General features: G+C 40.6%; 1 protein-coding gene across 6 annotated transcripts in view; it reads left to right on the top strand.

Moving 5' to 3' along the window:
- The window catches only part of VPS13B (vacuolar protein sorting 13 homolog B), a 418623-nt gene that overhangs the window by 388119 nt on the left and 10062 nt on the right, over positions 1 to 20442 (top strand). For all 6 annotated transcript variants that reach the window (XM_048940337.1, XM_048940340.1, XM_048940338.1 and 3 more), the window contains 7 exons: positions 2062 to 2180; positions 3406 to 4229; positions 8818 to 8994; positions 9913 to 10083; positions 16581 to 16757; positions 19201 to 19303; positions 19932 to 20181. In XM_048940337.1, the coding sequence (XP_048796294.1) occupies positions 2062 to 2180; positions 3406 to 4229; positions 8818 to 8994; positions 9913 to 10083; positions 16581 to 16757; positions 19201 to 19303; positions 19932 to 20181 (1821 nt within the window). The remainder of the gene's footprint in view (positions 1 to 2061; positions 2181 to 3405; positions 4230 to 8817; positions 8995 to 9912; positions 10084 to 16580; positions 16758 to 19200; positions 19304 to 19931; positions 20182 to 20442) is intronic.

The raw sequence follows: 20442 nt of genomic DNA, 5'->3' as shown, positions 1-20442 counted from the left end.
TTATGCCAGACCAGGGTTCTTTATAAGTATCTGGCTCCTAGGAGGAATTAGATGCTAAGACAACATTTGGGGATCATTGTCTACTTGAAGAACTCTCCAAATAAAAATTGTAGCCTTCTGTTATTGAAGTTTTAGGGTATACGTGTAGGGAGTCTCCCAGGATTTCTCAATCAGTCTTTCCCTTAGGAAACTGTAAATATATATAGATAATGAATCTGCTAATAGCCTTAGATTTTACTTCACATACAACTTAGTTAAGACTGAAATAACTGGTACTTTAGAGGATCTCAAGCAATTTGTACTCTTTCTGTCTCAGATAGATACTTGTTAATCTTGATCCCCTCAGGAAGAAAAAATAATTAATTTACTAAAACTTAAGGTAAATATCTCTGCTATCCATTATCAGAATTATCTGAAATCAGAATTAAAATGGCCAGACTTTAAGATCCATGAGGATTTATAGAATAGCAAGGTTGTACTAGTAAGTCAGTAAATGTCCTTTTTTCCACCAATGCAGGATGGAGAATAACTTCCAGATAAGCAAAGGATTAAGCTTGATATATATAAAATAAATTATTTTATATGTAATTCTCAGAAGAATCGGATGTAATTTGATGAATGAAACTTAATAATCTGTACAATAAATAACAAAGCTAGAATCAGTTTAAGTGCTGATCCTAATGAACTTCTGAGAGCTTTTTGTTTTGTTGACTTGTTAACAACAGTAAAGACTGTTCAAGACAAGCAGCTGCTTATTTCACTTGTATTAGCCCATCATCTTTGTGCTGTTCCCTTAGTTTGCTTTCCTTTAAATGATAGCTCCTGTCATTACATTCTTGTAAATAATTGTGTTGATTGTAGGACTAGAAGAAATCAGAAGCAAGCTTGTGTTAACAAGGACTGCTGCAAGTTTTCCAGACTTGAAAGGACTTCCTTATATTCTGGAAAAATACAAAATTTGCATGTAAATACTGCATAATTAGGCTCCAAAAAAATGTCTTTTTTTTTTTTTTTTAACTAGACTATGTATCATAGAATCATAGAATTATAGAATGCCTTGGGTTGGAAGGGACCTCAAGGATCATCAAGCTCCAACCCTCCAGCCGCAGACAGGGCTGCTAACCTCCAGATTTAATACTAGACCAGGCTGCCCAGGGCCCCATCCAACCCAGCCTTGAACACCTCCAGGGACAGGGCATCCACAGCCTCTCTGGGCAGCCTCATCACTCTCTCTGTAAAGAACTTACTCCTGACATCCAACCTAAATCTTCCTTCCTTCAACTTAAAGCCCTTTCCCTTTGTCCTGCTGTTATCTGCCCTTGTGAAGAGTATTCATTCCTAAGGACAATAGGTTCAGAATGAAAATTGGCACATGCATAAACAAGACACACACCTGCTGTCAAGTTCCCATTTTCCTTTCTTTTTAGACCTTTAACATTTTCCAGTAGACTTTTACCATTTCTTGGTGACAGCACTTTGCATGTGAAGGTGTTCTCACAAAACCAGGCTTAAAAACAAGTTATTAAGCAAGTTGTCATGAATCCACATTACTTTTTCAGTTTTATTTCTTAAAACATTGCTGTCATGCGTTTTGCATCATGTTATCTACTTGTATTACCAGCTCTGAGCTACAGCATTGCAAGATAATGTTAACTTAGCGTTTGTTTTCTGGAGGAGAAGGTGGGATTTTGTGGAGCTTCATAAATACGGCTTCATCATAGGTCCAAAATCTCAAATTAAAATTTTCTGTTTATTCTTTATTAATATAACTTCCTCCCTGCAAGCATGTCTTGCTTATTCCTGTAGAAGAATATTCCTATTTAAATGTATTCGATGAAAGGATGATGTGCAAATTTTGTCTAGCTATACAGTCGAAATACTTAGTTTCAGAGCTGTTATTTTCTGAACTATTGAAAACTGTTTCTTTTTTTTCCTAAACAGTATTATGAGTTGAGTAAAAGATCTCAATTAGAATTCATTAATAGGATTTATTGACATTGTGACAGATTAAAAACAGGAATTTTAGTAGCATTCAGTCTGTGTTTTAACTCCTTCCACTAGGTTGTGTTCTTGACTGGTTTTGGCTATGTTTATGTGGACATCATCCATCAGTGTGGAACAATCATTATAACATTGGCCCCAGAGGGAAGAGCAGGACCCATCGAGATCAACCTCAACAGGTACACAAAGCAAATAAAAGATAGTAGAAGCATAGCCAGATAGCCCCAAGAAAGACAGTCAGCTTTCTAAGTGTTAACTGACTTATGGACTTCAGCTTTACTGTTTGTTTTATTTAATATTGCTACATTCTCCGCGGGGTATGTTTAGACCACATGTTATGTTTTGTATATCACGGTTAAAAAAAGACAATCTAACATCAAAAGGCAAGTTGCTTTAGGGTAAACATTACATGTCTGATACAAAAAAGAAGTCCTGAGTTGTTCATTTTAAAAAAAAAAAAAAAAAGCATTTCCAATCATAATTAATTTTGAGTGCGTTCATAGATTTAAAATGCATTTAACCAGATCCTGTTATCCTTAATCATATGAGCTCCTGCTAAACTGATGGGAAGCTTGATATGAAAGGGCTGTAGAAATACTTTTACACCCGATAATTAACTGCACCTGATTATAATGCTTTTTCTTAGAATGCTTCCCTCACTTTCATAACAGACCACAGCCTGGTGCTCAGCTCAGTGTGATTACAACACTACCTATTTCTAACATGCACCACGCCTGGCCTCCGGCAGTGCTGCTACAATTGGAGTGGAATGTCTTGTACTGTTTTTATTTGAGCTATAATTAAGTATTAATCCCTCAGAAATTGGTCATCAGCAGTACATAATAGTTCACTTGCTAGTTAAACTTGGCAAAGAGCGCTTAACACTGGAGGGGGGGGAAGCCCTCAATGCCATCACTATAAAAATGTCGTGGTGGTTTAGTTGGAGTGCATTCTGCTTTGATAATGTGAAATGGATTATCCATAATAGTAGCCTTCAGTGGTGGCTCCAAGAAAATCCTGAAACAGCTGAGGCTGTACTTGAATTATTAGAAAATTTTATTTGTCTACTTTAATATGCGGCTATATTGAAAATTTGATAGGGCAGTACTCTGTATATAGGGAATTCCTGTCCAATCTATCCTGTTGATTGGTAAGAAAGAGAGAAAAGTCGTGTAGATCTGTAATATTCTGCTTCTTAGGAGGTCTCCTTCTATCTTTCTATCTCCTTCTATCTGGGTGATACCCACGGTGGTGATCAAGGCTGTCAGATCCCATTAATAGGACTTGCATGAGGAGTTTCCTGTGTTATTAAGTGCAGGTCTCCCTAATGGCTTTTTTAAGAAAGATGCTAGCTAAACTCAATATACGTATAAAGTAACAAACTTTTTTTTCTCTCACATCCAGAAGTCAGGAGCAGAGCCTGTTTTTGAAAGTGTTTATCAGTCAGCTAAGCCTTGCCGTGTTTGATGATATCACAAATCACAAAGTGTCATCTGAACTCCTGCGGCTCACAGCAGACAACGTTTTCCTCCACATGGCTCCAACAACCAGCTACCTGAGGCCCCTGTCGCAAGAGTTCCAACAGGACACCGGGGAAGGCCTCCCACCATTTTATAGTCTGCAAGTGTATTGTGAGGACTTGCAAGTGGACAATCAGTTGTACAGCAAATCCAGTTTCCATTTTGCAGTCTTGCTGTGCCAAGGAGAGAAAAATGAGACCATGCAGTGGTCGAGAGCGAACAACCTCAGTGTTTCCAACAAAGATTTGGAAAACTATAAGGAAAACTGCTTTATAAAGCTTTGCATTGCTTTTTCTGAAGAAGAGAATTTCATGTTTCATGTGAATGACCTCAGCTTTGAACTGAAACCAGCTAGGCTCTATGTGGAAGACACCTTTGTTTACTACATTAAGACTCTATTTGATACATACCTTCCAGAAAACAGAGGCGCTTCACAGTCTGTGAATACTTCTGGTACTACCCAGATACTACCCAAACAAGTGAGAGAGCATGCAAGAGCTTTAGTCAAGCCAGTGAAGTTAAGAAAATTAACAATACAGCCTGTTAATCTGCTTGTCAGCATTCATGCTTCATTAAAACTGTACATAGCTTCAGATCACACCCCTCTCTCCTTCTCCGTGTTTGAGCGAGGACCCATCTTCACCACTGCCAGGCAGCTTGTCCATGCCTTGGCCATGCATTATGCTGCTGGAGCACTTTTCAGAGCAGGTCAGTACTTTTTCATAACCTGTAATATTTTTATGAGGTGCCAGGATTCTGTAATTGTCTCTCAGGCTGAGTAATCTAAATGTTAGCCATGCAATTACTGTTTGGTAATGATACAATATTTTGAGACGTATTTCACATCCCACCATGTGACAGAAGGGAAATAAAATGGCCGAGCAGACACCAGTGAAGATTTGTAAAGCTGTGCTAAACATTAGCCAGCCGCCTGAAGGCTTTACTAAACCCTGAACACAGCATAAAAATGTATTCTAGCTGGCTTAGGTTTTGTCATTTTATGTTACAGTGCTAGACAGAATCGACTCACATTCCTCACATAAACTCCCCAAAACTACATTTAATCAAATTATTCAGCATGTTGCTCTGCATTCAGGAGTAAATTATAGCCCTGAATGTTGTTTTGTTGTTAAAACTCCTTTTGGCTGCAGTTTATGATTAGGAATCTGTCTTTCTTCATACAGCCTTCATGCTAAACTGGCACACAGATGTTTGCTGTCCTTTGATCCAAGAACTATGAAGTTTGCTGTTACTAACTTTTTCCCAGATAGGATCAATAGTGAGCAATTAATCTGGGAGGTTAGCAGGTACATTCTGTTTCCTGTAAATATTAGTTTATAAATATAAATCTATAAATGAAGTTATTTGGTATGTAAATTCTCCTGGTGTGCAGCAGATTTTGTACCTTAAAGATGAAGAACCTCTTCATGACCTCCATGATCACACACAAGTCACATATTCCATACTGAAAGTCTGGGTTTATTTCCCTGCGTATTGATTTTCTGAAAATCTGAGGTATACATCTGTACTTGCAGGAATAGCTGTGACCTGATCTCTGTGCACAGTTACCAGAAATGTATGTATGCATTTCAAGCATCTATAAGCAGAAATAGTGAACTGCTGATCTGGTATTTCACTTTGTTTGTACCCAATTTGTACAGCTGATTATGACAACTGCTTGTACAGTTGCACACCATAACGTCATGTGTGGATTCAGTATTTCCATACACAGTTGCTTGCAAAATTTGCAGGTTTTGCTTTTTGCTACTTGTTTGGATTTGTTTTACAGTCAAATCCCGTAGTACAAAAGGGGAGATCTAGTTTCTTGCTAATTAGGAGTGAAACTGTGGCCGGTAGTAGTCCCCAGTGTGAATGTCTGCCCACAAGTGGATGGGAGTGGTGCTACCAGTGGTGATAGACTGCAGCAGGAAATTGGGGTTATACTGGCTTTTCATCTGCAACATCCCAGGTGAGGCACATGTGCTAGTTACAGATTCCTGAGCCTGGTCTTGGTGTTTCCTCCTGCACAACTCTTGCAGAGTGCAGCAGTGCACAGGCCACCCCTTGCTTTGGGCTCATGACAGCCTGAAATCGAAGAGATTTAAATACTAAGAAATAAGGTTTGCTTCAGGGTAATGCCTGTTCAGGAAAGCACGTAAGCTTATATTTAGTTATTAATTAAATCCCTCTCAGCATTAAAACTAATGTGTATTTTGAAAGGAGTTACCATGATTAGAATGGTGGCTTTTGTGTGTAAGTGTCTGCTCGATGAGACAAAGCAACTGCTTTATTGCAAAGGGTTTGTCAAGCTTGTCATAAGGCTGACTGTGTCAACAAAATTAAAAAGAAAGAAAAATTCCAGTAGAAAGCACTATATAGTCTGCAGACTGAATCCTTTCCTCGCTCTCAGGTGAATTACAGGTCTTGGATTGGATTCTTGTGGAAGAGGGCTTGCTCTGCTACATTTAAATGAGGGGATGAGGGGATGTTTGGCACCCTTCTGCTTACCACTGTCCCATGCATAAATTGTTGTAGCATCTGCACAAACAGCATTCTCACAAAGATGTGTGCCTCTACTCCCTATGAGATACAGTCCTGTTTTACCTCCATGTGTGTGCAAGACCATTGCCACTGTGGGGCACGATTGGCCCCACAGTCTCTTAATGGGAATGTATCAGGCCGCACTGTGTGCTACAAAGGAGCAGTCAGGTTCAGGGTCTGGTAGGCAATGAAAGGGACTGAAGAGCTCTACTCAAACATGCTGATTAGAATCACAGAATCATGGAATGGCTTAGGTTGGAAGGGATCTCAAAGATCATCTAGTTCCAACCCACCTGCCCCACTGACAAGCATTGCTTGTCTTAATTTAGTGCAATTTGCAATGGAAATCTCCCATCTATTCTAATTAAGTTAGCTTATATTTAAAAGTTATTAAAAATCTGTTTGAAAATATTACTGCTATCAACCACATCTAGCCCTATAATTGCCTACAAAGGAAATGCAGTGACTTTTTCCTAATGCAGTCATAAATCCTTCCATATTAGTGGATATTACGTTGGGAATTGGTAGCCTAACATGACACTGTATGTTTGCAGAGCAACACAAAACTTGTGAATTGAGCAATTAGTCCCAATTCATCATTTTTTGTTCCCAACTTACTCCACTCCTCTTCCCTGGGTTGTGTTGTGCATGCTTACAATGGATAGCCATGACTTTTGCTCTCACTGCTGACCAAGGAGGGCCACTGCAAACTACACTGCTCTCCCAGGGCACTGCTTTCGCTGCTTCCCGAAACTGACAGCCCGCAGGCCGGGACCAGGTATAACAACCCATCCCCGCAACACCAGGCAGCCCCTCAGCTTTGCAATCAAGCAGTTTCACTCCTGGTTTTATTATGGCTTTCCTGGAATTCTGGCTGGCCAAGCAGGTGTGTGGAACTGGCATGGGACTGCTGCTCAGCTGTTGCAGGCATTACCTCACTGTGTCCTGCAGCTCCCTCCCATCACTTCGCACCATCCCATCACTGCTTTGAGTGACAGGTGAGGAGGCAGGCACTGCTGTCCTGTCAAGCCTGCCTCAGCCGGAGGGATCAAGCTGCAACAGTGTCACCTTGGAGTATGAAGCAACTGCTTCAGGAATGCCAAAAGCATTTAAAAATAATGAGATGCATCTGGCTGTAAGGGATTATTGCAACATTATTGATCAGAAAAAGCAGAAAGAGCATCTTTTCCATCCGTACATGCCTCCCCGCCCCTCCAGCTTTTCATCACTTCACACAGTGGCAAGCATAATTTGTTAAAAATATGACACGGAGGGAGTAGCAGGCCCGGCCTGCAGCGCTGGCTTCCTCTGCGTCCCCAGCGGCGTGGGCTGCCAGTGGGACGGGATGCTGCTGGGCCGGCGGGCCTGAGCGCTCGGGGCCACTCCACTCGTCCGGCTGCCAGCAGTTCTTGTTTTTTGTTTTCATAGCACATCCCACCCACTCCCTTATGTCCAATGCGATTCCCACTTTTTATGCTGCTTGTACTGGAGCTCTCAACCTGCCAGGGCTGAAATGTGGGACAGATTCAACAAGAATAATAGATTTTCCGGGAGCTTAGAATGATAGTATGAGATTAATTCATTTCATATGAGTAACATTTTCTCTTCTGTTGAGTTTCATGATTCAGCCTTCCACAGGAGTGACTGGGAGGGGTTACTAGCAAACAAGGAAAGCATCTGGATAGCAGGAGTGTGCGGTGACGGGATGGGAATGAGGAGGGCAGTGCAGATCAAGGGCCCTCGGCGGGAGAGCAGGAGGCGACTCTGTCTGTCCATCAGTCTGTCCCCATCGTGCCTCATGTGGCTCTGACAGTGCTAGCTTGAAATTCTTGATGCTGAGGCTCAAAGAGCGGGCAGTTCCCGTTTCATGTTTATTGCCGTCTTTGAATCACTCTCTCTGGACCACCAAAAAAAAAGTTTTGTAGCACTATTTCCCTAACAAATTCGCTGCCAGCCAGCCTGAGAAAGACAGGACCTGCAAGCAGCTTTCCAGCAAGGCTCGCACAGATTGCTGCATGCTTGGCCATTCAGCAAGCTGCTGGCAACCTTGCATTTATATAGGAAACCAGATCCGCAGATACCTCTCATGGGATATGTGTAGGGAATACTCCCCTATGAGTAACCTAATCAGCATGTAGATGTCATTGCTGTTTACACAACTGTACTGAGAAAAAGACATTTCTCTGGCTTTCACGATGCTTTGAAAGAAACTGATCAGCTTAGAAAAGTTGGGGTGGATTTAAAATAACTTCTTAAGCACTTGTCAAAAATCTGCATCCCCTTTCCTAACACTCCATCAAGCAATTGACCTCCACACTCCTGTAACGCAGAACACTGAATCAGTGTAAACTCGCTGTCACAATTCTATCACATGAGGATGTGAAATCACGACACTGCCTTTACAGCGTATGGAACTGACCGAGCAATCTGAACTTTCAGTGCCGTCCCTCTGTAGCTGTGAGAATCCAGCATCCACCTCCCTAACACACTTTTAGCAGAAATACGGGAAGCTCCTGGAAGGAAGTCATTCTAAAGCTATTTGCAAGTTTGCCAAAAGGATTTCTTTGATTTACGAAGTATGAAAGATTGCCATTTTTGAATTCGTAGTGGATGAGTTATTTCCCGTGTTTTGCTCAAAGGAAGTTCATAATGCGATGAATTCTAGTGTGAAAAAGAGAATTAAGGAATAACCTTTTCACAACTGCTGCTTCTGCAGTTTCTGCAGGCATAACATTTGTCTTGTTTCTCCACACAGGCTGGGTTGTTGGATCTCTGGAAATCCTTGGGAGCCCAGCTAGTCTGGTGAGAAGCATAGGGAACGGCATAGCTGATTTCTTTAGGCTCCCATACGAAGGGCTGACCAGAGGCCCGGGAGCATTTGTCAGTGGTGTTTCCAGAGGAACAACATCATTTGTAAAACACATTTCCAAAGGTAATTCTTCTACTCTGACTCTCCTACTGCTGCTTTGTTGTCATGCACTGTTAAAGAATGTGTTAAAATTTTAAACAATATTGCTTGCAGCTTTATTTGGCTTGCTAGGCTGCAGCGAAATGCTGGGAGGGTAGCAAAGCTCATATATAACATCTTATGTATTAAACAGATCACTGCTTAACTACGGTGCGTAAGAATGTTTCAGAAACTTCAGAATTTTAAACCTCCCACTGGGAAACCCAGCTTGGCTCAGCCAGTATTTCATGTGATAACTTCAGAAATATCGAAGGTGTTCTGCACTTCTGCTAACCATCAGAAATCCTACACTGTGTTGCCTCATCGTATTTATTATTTCTTTAAAAGAAAGAAAGAAAAAAAAAAAAAAAGTAGATACAGTTGTCATAACTGTGTAAGTATGCGGATGGGTTTTGACAGAAGGGCAGAGCTGGATTTAAAACACAAGCAGCTTTTGTTTTGCAAAGTCTGTCTAAACAGTGCCATCGCGTGGCTTTGGGCAGCCGGCAGAGATGGCTGCAGCTGCTTGCTGGTGAGTCAGGCTCGCTCAGGAGACGTCCTTGCGGGCTCATTCTGTACGTATTTGTTTGCCTTCCCATCGCCCCCACTCTATTTAGGTTAGACTTATAGAAGTGTGGGACCTAGGGAGGGATGTTCGGATGAGTTGCTTTTCCCACTGGCTGGGCAAACCTGGTGAAGGCTAATGTAAAAGGCGTGATGTGGACCGTAGAAGCAGCGTGGTGATGCTTCACAAATAGTAAAGAATGTTACACATGGGCAACTTTTCAATTGACTTTGCTGTTCTGCTCGTAAGCACAGTATTTCAGCGAGGCAGTGAACAACTCCGTGTTTTAAATTAAAGCATTTTGATCCAGACCCAAATGTATATCTCCATGTATTTAGGTACACTGACGTCAATTACCAATCTGGCAACAAGTCTTGCTCGGAATATGGATAGGCTGTCGCTGGATGAGGAACATTACAACAGACAAGAAGAATGGAGAAGGCAGCTTCCAGAGAATCTGGGAGAAGGACTGAGACAAGGGCTCTCTCGTTTAGGCATTAGCCTTCTAGGTAACGTACCACTAAATATCAAGTTGAGTGATAATACTGTTTTCTGATTTGCTCATAAGCCTTTTCTACGGGTGTGTTATAATTGCAACGTCTGCTGTTATTCTGTGAAATAGTCACACTGCGTGTGTATGAGATATCATTTGTTTTTATCAAGGTTTAGTGACTTTGGTGTGTGATTTTTGCTGATAAAATAATTGCAGATACCAAACAAATTTGGACTCGCTTTCTTTGTGAAATATTTGCATCAGAACCTGATGTAAATCTCAGAAAAAAATAATATTCTGCCTTGGGCAGGGTGACTTGTAACTAAGTCAGCACAAAGACGTCATCACGCTGGTGTTTACTTTTCAGTGAGTTATAGGAATGCCTTCCGAAGCTGATTGTTTTTGATGCACTGTAGATATCGGGAATTCTCAGACTTGTTTGAAAACGACTTGAACTGAGCACAGATGTGAAGTAAGCTTTGGTGAGGAAATCTGCTTTTACGGAGAGACCCAGATCATCCCGATTCAGTGTAACTGTGTTGATCAAGCAGCCAAGTGGTTTGATTAGAAGTGAAGATTGCCCCAGCCTTTTCAAAATAGTGCCTAAAAATTTGAAGACTAACCCGTATTAGAAAAGCCTCTGACAGGGGTTTTGCAGTACGGGGCTGGATTTTCTGTGTTCCTTCTATTTGTCACACAGCAGAGGAATGCAGTGTTGTATTGTTTGGCAGACTTCCTCAGTGCGTCTTAAGGAGTATGAATCCCTTAGAGATCAAAGTGACCAAAAGCAGTCCAGTGCAAAAGGTTAGAAGAGCTGAAGCTTGAAGGGATTTGTCCTCTTTCCTAATCTTCAGTAGTGTACACAACTTCTAAATTTGCAACCGCAACCCTGAAAGCCCCAAAGAGGAAGTGGTAAAAATGTTACAAGTTTGGGTTAAGTTACTGGAAATTATTTTAAGCAATAAGGTTAGATGATGTGAAGCACTGTCATTTGATAATGCCTGTAAACTGGAAAGCGAGTGTCCTGGGAGAACTGTGCATGAAGGAGAAATTTTGTATATTAGTGGCTACTTCCCCAATAGTAAGCTGTTACTGGTGTTGCAAATCAAAGGCAGTTCAGAGGAGATTTTATTTTTCCTTCTTGTTTTATTGGGCTAAGGGCAGTCAGGTTGAGAAGGTGGATGAAAGATTATACTTTCAGAAGCACCATGACAGCCTGGTGTATGTGAGCTGGTGAAATGGTTTGGTGATCGTGGCTCAGTTATTAATAAGGCAGGAAGATAATGTGGTGGCTGTCCCCTTCGCCAACACACCAGAGCTCTTCAGAGCTAAAAGTGTAAGCCCAAACTGCAGAGCACAACCTATAAGTTTGGCTATATTAATGTAAAAGTTTCTGCTGTTCAGGAAAGCCAGGAGGCTGTGAAAACACATTCACAAATGTGCTATTCTGGTATAACGCGTTCCTGTGCACAAGGCTTTGGTTGTTTGCAGGAGGACATCTGAGTTTAGGAAATCAAGATTTACAATTCCAGTGTCCCTAATTTTCCTAAGAAATCAAACTTCTTATTAGAAACTTAGAACTGCATGTCAGCATTTTAAGAGAGCTCCTTTTTAAGCCAGGACCCTGCTCCTACTCCCACTGTTCCTATTTAGAAAGTCCTCACTGCTAAATACGTTTTCTTTTAGCAATGCAAGCAACTAAGCATTCAAAAAAATAACAAGGGTTACTGCATAACTACAGAATGGCAATTATGGGACCTGTCGCTGAGGGAGGAGTCAGAAATATTTGAATGAATTTGTAATTTAAACTTGATTTTTTAAAAGACTGTATTCTCTCTGTACACAGCAGCACTCCTCTAAATGGCATCGAGACCTCAGTTATACTTAGACCTACGTTTCAGTTTTTATGAATGCATTAGAAAGCTGTTTCTGACCATTTTGTTTAATGAATGCTATGCCTTCCCTCCAAAAACAGTTGTAGGCAAAGGGAGCTGCTGCTGTGCTGCTTCCTTTCACCATGTTCCGAGTAAACATGAAAATGCTCACTGCAAAAAGACAACCAGGTTCTTCGTGCATAAGGAAACAAATTGGAGCTGCTCTGTTATATTCCTTCGCAAGCATGAAGAGTTCAGATCAGTACAGGAATGCAGAGAGCAAGACCCCCTGAACTGTAATTTCTATGACATTATAATTGTAACATGGAGAAGTGTAAAAAAGATTTATAAGACAGTCAGAGTGCTGTTGCGTTTGCAAAAACCATCTGACTCATGCGAGCAGCTTAAAGAACTGCAAATGCAAATTTCATGCCTAGGCACTGACATGTAAGAGCACTCGGCTCACTGATACATTGTGGTATCCACACAGAACGAAGAGCTGCTTTTCTGATTTTTCCAAAAGTCTGGCTCATGGTGACCCCAATTCTGCAAAGCTCTTAAGCATGTGCTTAAGAGCTTTGCTGAATCGGGGCCAAAATTATGTACTCTTGTCTCCTCCTCAGTGCAAGTTGTTCCCAGTGGTACATTCTTAAGTGCTTTGTCCTGTCTCGTTTTAAATGACTCAAGCACTGTCAGGGTGTTGTTTGATTTGATTGTTATCTTTGGCTGGCTGTCTTCTTCGCTAGTTTGGGGGAGACTGCTGGGTCATTTTAGTCACATTCGTACATTAAAAGAAGCAAAAGCTCCTGACACGTGTTGGGTTTTTTCCTACTATACGATCAGACAAAAATACAGTGAAATCGTACATAAAATGTTTAGATGACAGGCACTCCCCACCAAGGAATTATCTTTTGTATTTTGCTTGACAGGGTCAAGCTTAAAATAATAAGCCAAGTGTAAAAGAGAATGTTGAAACGATGGGCCTTATTTTCAGCTACTGGTCCTAGTGAAAGTAACGTGGTGAAGTGGCGCCATAAGAAAGTCAGTCATTTCTGAATAACTGAAAAGGTGATAAATATTAGAAAAGAAAAACATTATTCACAATTTCAAAAGTGCTATTGAATGCTATTCACTTTTTAGGGAAGTAAATTCAGGTTTCTGTTATGAAGGGATGTTGATGCTCTTACAGTGCCACGATCACCGAATCGAGGCTGCTTGACATCTGCCTACCTACAAACTGAATTGTGAGAGCCACTAACCCTGCAAGTCTTGCTATTCCACACACCAGTTGTACATATACATGAACGTGAGCCAACGTGAGGTGCACTTTATTTTAGCTGTATTTCCATGTGATGTTATTTTCAGTATAACAGACTTGCGGAACCCAGAAGGACAATAGCAAAAAAGAAAAGAAGCAGAAACACTTTCAGTTTTGGTAGCTTCCAGCCTCGTGGCAGGGCACGGCCAGTTTCTCCTGGTGAGGGACTGGGAATATTTCCAATTATTCCTTGGTCTGAGTTTGTTGCAAGGAAACTGAGCTTTGCTAAATTCTGTGAATTCTGTGAGCCATGTTTTTGCTACATTTACCAAATAATGTTTGTCAATCTGGGCAGGAACCAGTTACTGTCAGTAATCAAATTCGTCTTGAAGTAGTGCAGTGATATACTCTGAAATTTTGTAGTTATCGAAGTATCTCTTTTATGCTTACTGAGCAACATGTATTAACTAGAGTGCACCCCAGCTGATGCTTAGCAGATGTTACGGTGCTGCTGGAACTTCTTTGGTCCAGTAATGGAAGAATATGTTTTTGTTTTGTTGCTTTGGTGTTTAATTTTATTGAGGTTTTCTTTATACAGGCATAATGTGTGTGTACATATGTGGACATGCATATAAAATTGAATGCCTAGGGTAAGGAAGGGAAGAAGAATGGGGAACTGTTTCATAAAAGATAACAATAAAAATAAAAAATAAGAATTGGAAAAAAAGAAAGAATGAGTGAGAAACATTACAGAGAAAGGGCAGGGACAACAGGAGGACATTAGAACTGCCTTCAGACTGTGAGGGTGAGACTGGGAAAGGAGGAAACATGGCATGTACCTCATGCTCTGCCTCCCTCGCACCCAACAGCAGCAAATGGGGAGAGACAGTCTGATCTAAGTCTGTCCAGCACAATGCTTCTTCCACTGACTTCACATCAGAAAAGGAGAAGCCCCATGGATACCACAGGACATCTGCTTCACCATTTCTGGAGCAAGGAAAGGCACTGAACCTCATGTGTGTATTACTGCTGTCTCACTGCTGTTGGGGTTTGAGGTTGTTCAGCCTTCAATTTATATATTTTTTTTCCTTTTCTCACACAAGATGTGTGCAGGAAAGTTGCTGCACAGACCTGACTTCCCCACACACAAATGGTGGAACTGGCCACTCTTTATATTAAAGGAACACAGTTGTAGTTTGTTACGTGATTTGTGGAAGTGACCACAGCACATGAATGAGTTGTCAGTGTGTTGTGGTTTGAGGTAAGAGACTACAAAGGGTAAGCAGAGAAGGAGGAGAATACTGTTGGCTGTACTTCTTGCAGGTAGGAAGACACAGCTTGCAAAAGGGTTTGAGCTCAGAATGTATGTAAATGGCTGAATAGCAGAAGGTGTGGAAGTACTAAACAACAGGCTAATTAAGCTGTATATTATTTCGGGTACTGTATAAATAATCTTATATAACACAGTCACAGCAGTTTCCATTCTGTTTCCTTGTCCTCTGGGCCTAATTCCAGCTGAGAAGTGCCTGGAGCATACCACAGGTCCTTTGGAGTAGGCTCTTATTTATTATTACCTTATAACATTGCTCAAGTGTATTGCAGTAAATAATTTACTAGTGCTAGGACTTAGGTGGATTACGTTTAATAAGGCAATAACTTCTGTTCTGTTGCTGTGGGTGACCTCGATAGATGGGGTGAAGGAGGTCACAGGGTAATGTAATACTGCAACTTAGCAGAACACCAAGTATTGTTTCATCTCTTCCAATGCAACCCACTTATACAAAAGAAAAGACTGGACAAACAATCCCAATTGTGCAATGCGGTGTTGGATATTATTTTAGGCAAACAGCAGGAGCAGCTGGTAAGTGAAACTGAATTGAATTGAAAATTGTTATCACTTCCATGACTTAAAATTAAGGAGCTTTCATGACCTTTGTAAATGAAGAAGAGTAAATCAGCTGAACACTGAGCTTCGGCAAGTGATCTCAATAATAACAGAATATTGTATTAAAAGTAGAGCGGTGTTTTCTGGGGAAATAGTATACATTGATCAGCAAATGATGCACATACAGAAATTGGAAGTGATACCTCTAAGAAGAAAGGGAAGCTTTTACGGGGGATGCAAGTTGCATGAATTGCCGATGGATAGTATTCCAGGGGCAGGGATCTGGGAAAATGTGTGCTGCTTCTCCTCCTCATCTTTATTTGGGCAGAACACCAGTGTACAGATATTAGTTCATGTTGTTCAAAGTCAGCAACTTCTTCGTTTATCCAGTAACAGTAACTGAAACCATCTGAACACTGGTTAGCGGCTAGCTGACTAGCGTGTGTCATGCTGGTAAACATATGGGGCCAAATACCTCTGCTGTGCTTGTCAGAATCTGCGGAATCATGTCTGCATTTGCTTCCACATACAAAGCAATATCTTCAGAGGTGCTTTGTCGCAGTAGTAATGCCCAGTTCCCAAGGTGAGATGCCGTCCTGTCCTTTGATATTTGGTTTGATACTAAGAGCTACCCAAGGAGCCCACAAACTTGCTTTTCACTGAGCAAAGAACATTGGATCAGGCAAACCATCATTCAACTGATGTCACTTTGTCCAATCGTATTCTTAGTGATTTCCAAATAGCTTATCTATCAAAATTACAATAACTAGAGACATGTCTGTAGTTAAGTGGCTCAAGTAAACTAAAGATCAAAGAAATGTACCACCTCGCATACCTGTTTACATTTAGGAAGATTTAAGTTGGAGTTCTCTGTTGATACTAAAAGCTGGGAAGGTCACTGTGTCACTTGTAAAAGTTTGACCCATGCACATTAAAGTAAAATATGATCGTTTTCACAAAAAAGTAACAAAAAGTCTCAAAGTCTAATTCTGCTAATCTTAGTAATATATCACAAGTTGCATTAGCTTATGAACATTTCTGGCAGTGGAAGAGGATATAAAAATGATCTATTGAATACAGGCAGTTTTTATTCTCATGAAGTCTATCTCAGGCTTATGTGAAAATCTCATTTCCATAAGAACTAAAGTCTTCAAAAAATGGGTGGATTTTATTCCAAGCCCAGCATTTTCAGAATTGCTACACAGAATGAGCTAAATTGTACCAACTCAGCGGAAACCTTTAGAGAAAGTAGTGGGATGATAGTGATAGTTAAGTGATCTGAACGTTTGAAAAAGTAAAATACCTCAAAACATTAAGAGAATATTTAACTTAAACTGAAGCTGAAGTATTTTTCAGTTAATTGGTTGCATGCTAAATAGCTGTGTAAGGTGGGTGGAGTACCATCTGAAATCCAAACAGCGTTCAGTTGCAGTGACACGATTGCTTCTTCTGGGATATTAATCTCCACTAACTTCTGGGGACTCTTGTTTTTTCAGGTGCAATTGCTGGCATTGTAGATCAGCCAATGCAGAATTTTCAGAGAGAGTCTGAGAGCCAAGCATCAGCAGGGCATAAAGCCAAAGGTGTTATCTCTGGTGTGGGAAAAGGCATTATGGGTGTCTTTACAAAGCCAATTGGAGGTGCAGCTGAACTTGTCTCCCAAACAGGATATGGTGAGTTTCTCTGTTTCCACCGTCTCCCTTTCAATTTTCATGAACAGATCTTTGAAATGCTCTTCAGATACAACTGGCTACATCTAATTACTCAGCTTGGAAGCTTAGAGAAGGAGTTAGAAGTGCCACATCTGTATAGTTACAAAAGTTGTACTCATTTCCTTAAAAAATCAAGTTGTGCTTCTCTCTTGTATTGCCGATCAGTCCTGTAAGGCCACAGAAACACAGAATGCAGAAAGCATGAAGTAATTGTTGGAATACACTGGGATTAGTTACAGAAACATATGTGCTTACAAAAGAGTTATTTACGTAAATGTAATCGAGCAACACTATGTCCAATTACAGCTTTATTTTGCGATTGCTTTGATACAGCAAGGCAAGAGTTGGGTTATCTCTATACAGAGAGAGTTATGTTCTTGGAAGAATTTCCCTTTTATTTTGGAGAACTGTGAGAAGACAGCCCTGTTTTTAGGCACGCGGGTAACCTTTAACTGCCAGAGGTGGGCTGTTAGGCAAGACTTAGCAGCAGTCACGTTGAATGCTCTCACATTGAATGGTAGATGTTTCTGGACCACCAAGAACTGTCAAAGAAGAAAACACCAAAACGCACTGAGTTCTTTGCTTCCGGTATCATGAAATGAAAGCTGCTGGTCTGGATGTTTGAAAAGAGGTGGATTGTGGGGGGCAATTGGGGAAGAAAGGCAGGGAGATCTGTTGATACAAGGAAATGTGTCATTAATATTGCTTCACTATATGGGATAAATCTTGAAGATTTAGCTTTTAGCCACTAGCCACATTTTTATTTGTGATGTGTTACTTAGAATGCATGTAATTCTCCTAGAGCTCAAGTTCAGGACATTGTTTCCACACTTGCTATTACATTTAGAACTCATTCCTTGAGTTAATCTATTGAAAGGAATAATTCAATATCTAATTACTGTAATTCTTTAAAATAATTGCCTTAACTTTATCTGCCTTGTAGGAGTATTAATAATACCCATTGCCCTGAAATGCACATCCAATAACTGTAAAGCCCACATCAGTAAAATCAAAACTCGTGTCTGTTATCATCTCACACTGTGTCCTTTTTGTTGACTGTGGAATTATTCTTTCTAGATTCAGAACAGTCTTTATCAAGAAACTTGTAACAGTGGAAGGACACTTCTCATTGCAGATATGGTACACAACACATCATGTTTTCCATGAGCATGTGACAGAAGGAGTTAGCCAGGAAAAAACATCAAAACTGTATCAATAATAGCTGACAGTGCGTGAGAGGAAAACACAAGAGTTCAAGTAACTCTTACCCACAACTGGATTGGAAGTGGGACCGTGCCTCTTGGGGGGGACCAAGGGGTGGGGGACCACACAGAAATAAACACATGTTCTCTCTTTCTCCATCTGTAAATAACATTTTCACTCACATAATGCTGAGAACCTCGGTAAGCCAACTGTTACAACTGGGATGCTGCTTTTAAGTATTACCATCAACATGTGTGTTAAAAATTAAAGGGTTTTCTCAGTGCTGATGTTTTGTTTAAATTATTATCCATTGTGTAAAAAGGAATCTCTAAGTTATTGACACCCTTATGCAAAAAATGCTTTTTGCTTCAATAGAATGCTTAATTAGCCCCCAAAAAAACCCCAACTTTGTTTACTCAAAGAGTAACTTTGCTTTAAAACTTATGACTACTGCTTACTGCTTAGCCTACTTCCTGTCTTTCTTACTAAAATTTTTAGAACTAGTTAATTTGTGAATGTTTGGCAACCCTCTAATTCTCTTTCTGGTGGCTGTACCTCATTTTTAAAAGACCACAAGCCCTCTGAAAGCATACATACTGTATCATCTTCAGCTTTGGATAGCCTATGTAGAACCCTCTTAAACTGCTTCTTCTAGTCTCCATTCTGTGTGAGATTAAAAAGCATTCACAATAAACCAGATGCACTGGGAGATTTCATAAATGTATATGGATCTACGCTTAACAGACTAAGATTAAGTGACTGAACATACAGGACCTAGGCAAGCTTTCCTTCAAATTTGTACCGATTGTGGCACGTACGTGGAAGTATTTTAATATTAACGAAGAAAATTAACAACAGTCTTTATTTTTTATACATAAACTATAAGAGGTATGTCAGATCCTTCTCTGGAATGGTGGCTCTCAGGAGCATTACGTTTCTCTTAATTGCAAATGTATGGCAAATTTTTAGAACATGCGGTGTTTTGGTTTGTTGTTTTTTCTTTGAATCTTGCTAATGCAAGATCACTGGGGTTAAGTGCACAACTCTTGCATTGTAGTATTTAATGAATTATCTTCCAGAGATGTGACATCACTTTGGATCTGCACTGCTTTATGAACTGCTTTTAACAGATGACATCACTACAACATGTAACTGTTCTGTAGCAAACAACTACTAAAAACCTTAAATTCTCTTACCACAGGTATTTTGCATGGAGCTGGACTTTCTCAGCTTCCCAAGCAGCGCTCTCATCCAAATGATCAACAAGTTGAGCGGGCTCCAAATAGCCACGTCAAATATGTCTGGTAAAATTATTTAGACACTTTCTCATTTTTACATCCACGTTGTTTATTAATAGGCTCTGGCCTGTGGTCAAGTCAACAGGCTGCTTCCCTAGGAAAGGCTGAGTTATGGCAGTTTGTTTAGGAACATTAAACACAAAGGTAGTGCATAGAAACCCAATCTGCAAATGATGGGCTGCTGATCTGCTTCCAGCTTTGGAACTACAGAGCTGATCTTTATTTAATGGCATTCAGTGAGCTCTTATTTATCATTGCGCTGAGCCCAAGAAAAATACTGCACATCTCCAGAAACAGCTGTTAGTGAAGATAGCTTTATTTTCTATGCTGAATTTGTAAGCCGCTTCTCAGGGTAATTTTTCTATTAGGATGGGAAATAGGCTGACCTAGCATGGTTATTAGGCCAACTTTGTATTGAATGATTAGGGAGTTTTGATAAATAACATTTTCACATTTATCCACTAAATCTTGAGTCTTACATTGTTCAGTAATGGAGATTTGGAACGTATTCCGTGGCTTATTTTCTATTTGTAGATGATAGCTACAGGCTTAAGAGCGTTAGTGATCAAAAGAAGTCCTTGAGGGTCCAGTGCCTAACACTGACTACTTCTTTTTTTTTTCTTTGATAACACAGGAAAATGCTGCAATCTCTAGGGAAACCAGAGGTCCATATGGCCTTAGATGTCATGATTGTGAGTGGGTCAGGCCAGCAGCATGACGGCTGCTTGCTGCTCACCTCCGAGGTGCTCTTTGTGGTCAGTATCAGCGAAGACACGCAGCAGCAGGCCTTCCCCGTGACCGAAATCGATTGTCTGGAGGACGATCAGCAAAAAGACCTGCTGAAGGTGCAGCTGAAACAACAGAGAGTGCCGTGCGATTTGGAGGTAAAGGCTGAGTGATGTTTTCAGTCAAAGATAAAGTCACAGTGGTGGTGATGCTTTTGGCAGCGGGCACACTCAGCTTTGGGTTGAGAGACCAGAGGTTTAAGTGCCAAACCAGGGCACCCGTTGTTTTCACACACCTCATCACTGACTGTTGCCCTTTGGATAAAATGGACTTGGCTCTTCTGTCTGATTTAGTATCTGTGACAGCGATTTCCTGAGGGAAAAATAAGAGGAAGTGTAGGTTATTGGCAAGCACCACCT

Source organism: Lagopus muta, chromosome 3 (genome assembly GCF_023343835.1).
Source record: "Lagopus muta isolate bLagMut1 chromosome 3, bLagMut1 primary, whole genome shotgun sequence".
Classification (NCBI taxonomy): domain Eukaryota; kingdom Metazoa; phylum Chordata; class Aves; order Galliformes; family Phasianidae; genus Lagopus; species Lagopus muta.
This window is presented reverse-complemented; position numbering and strand designations above follow the sequence as displayed.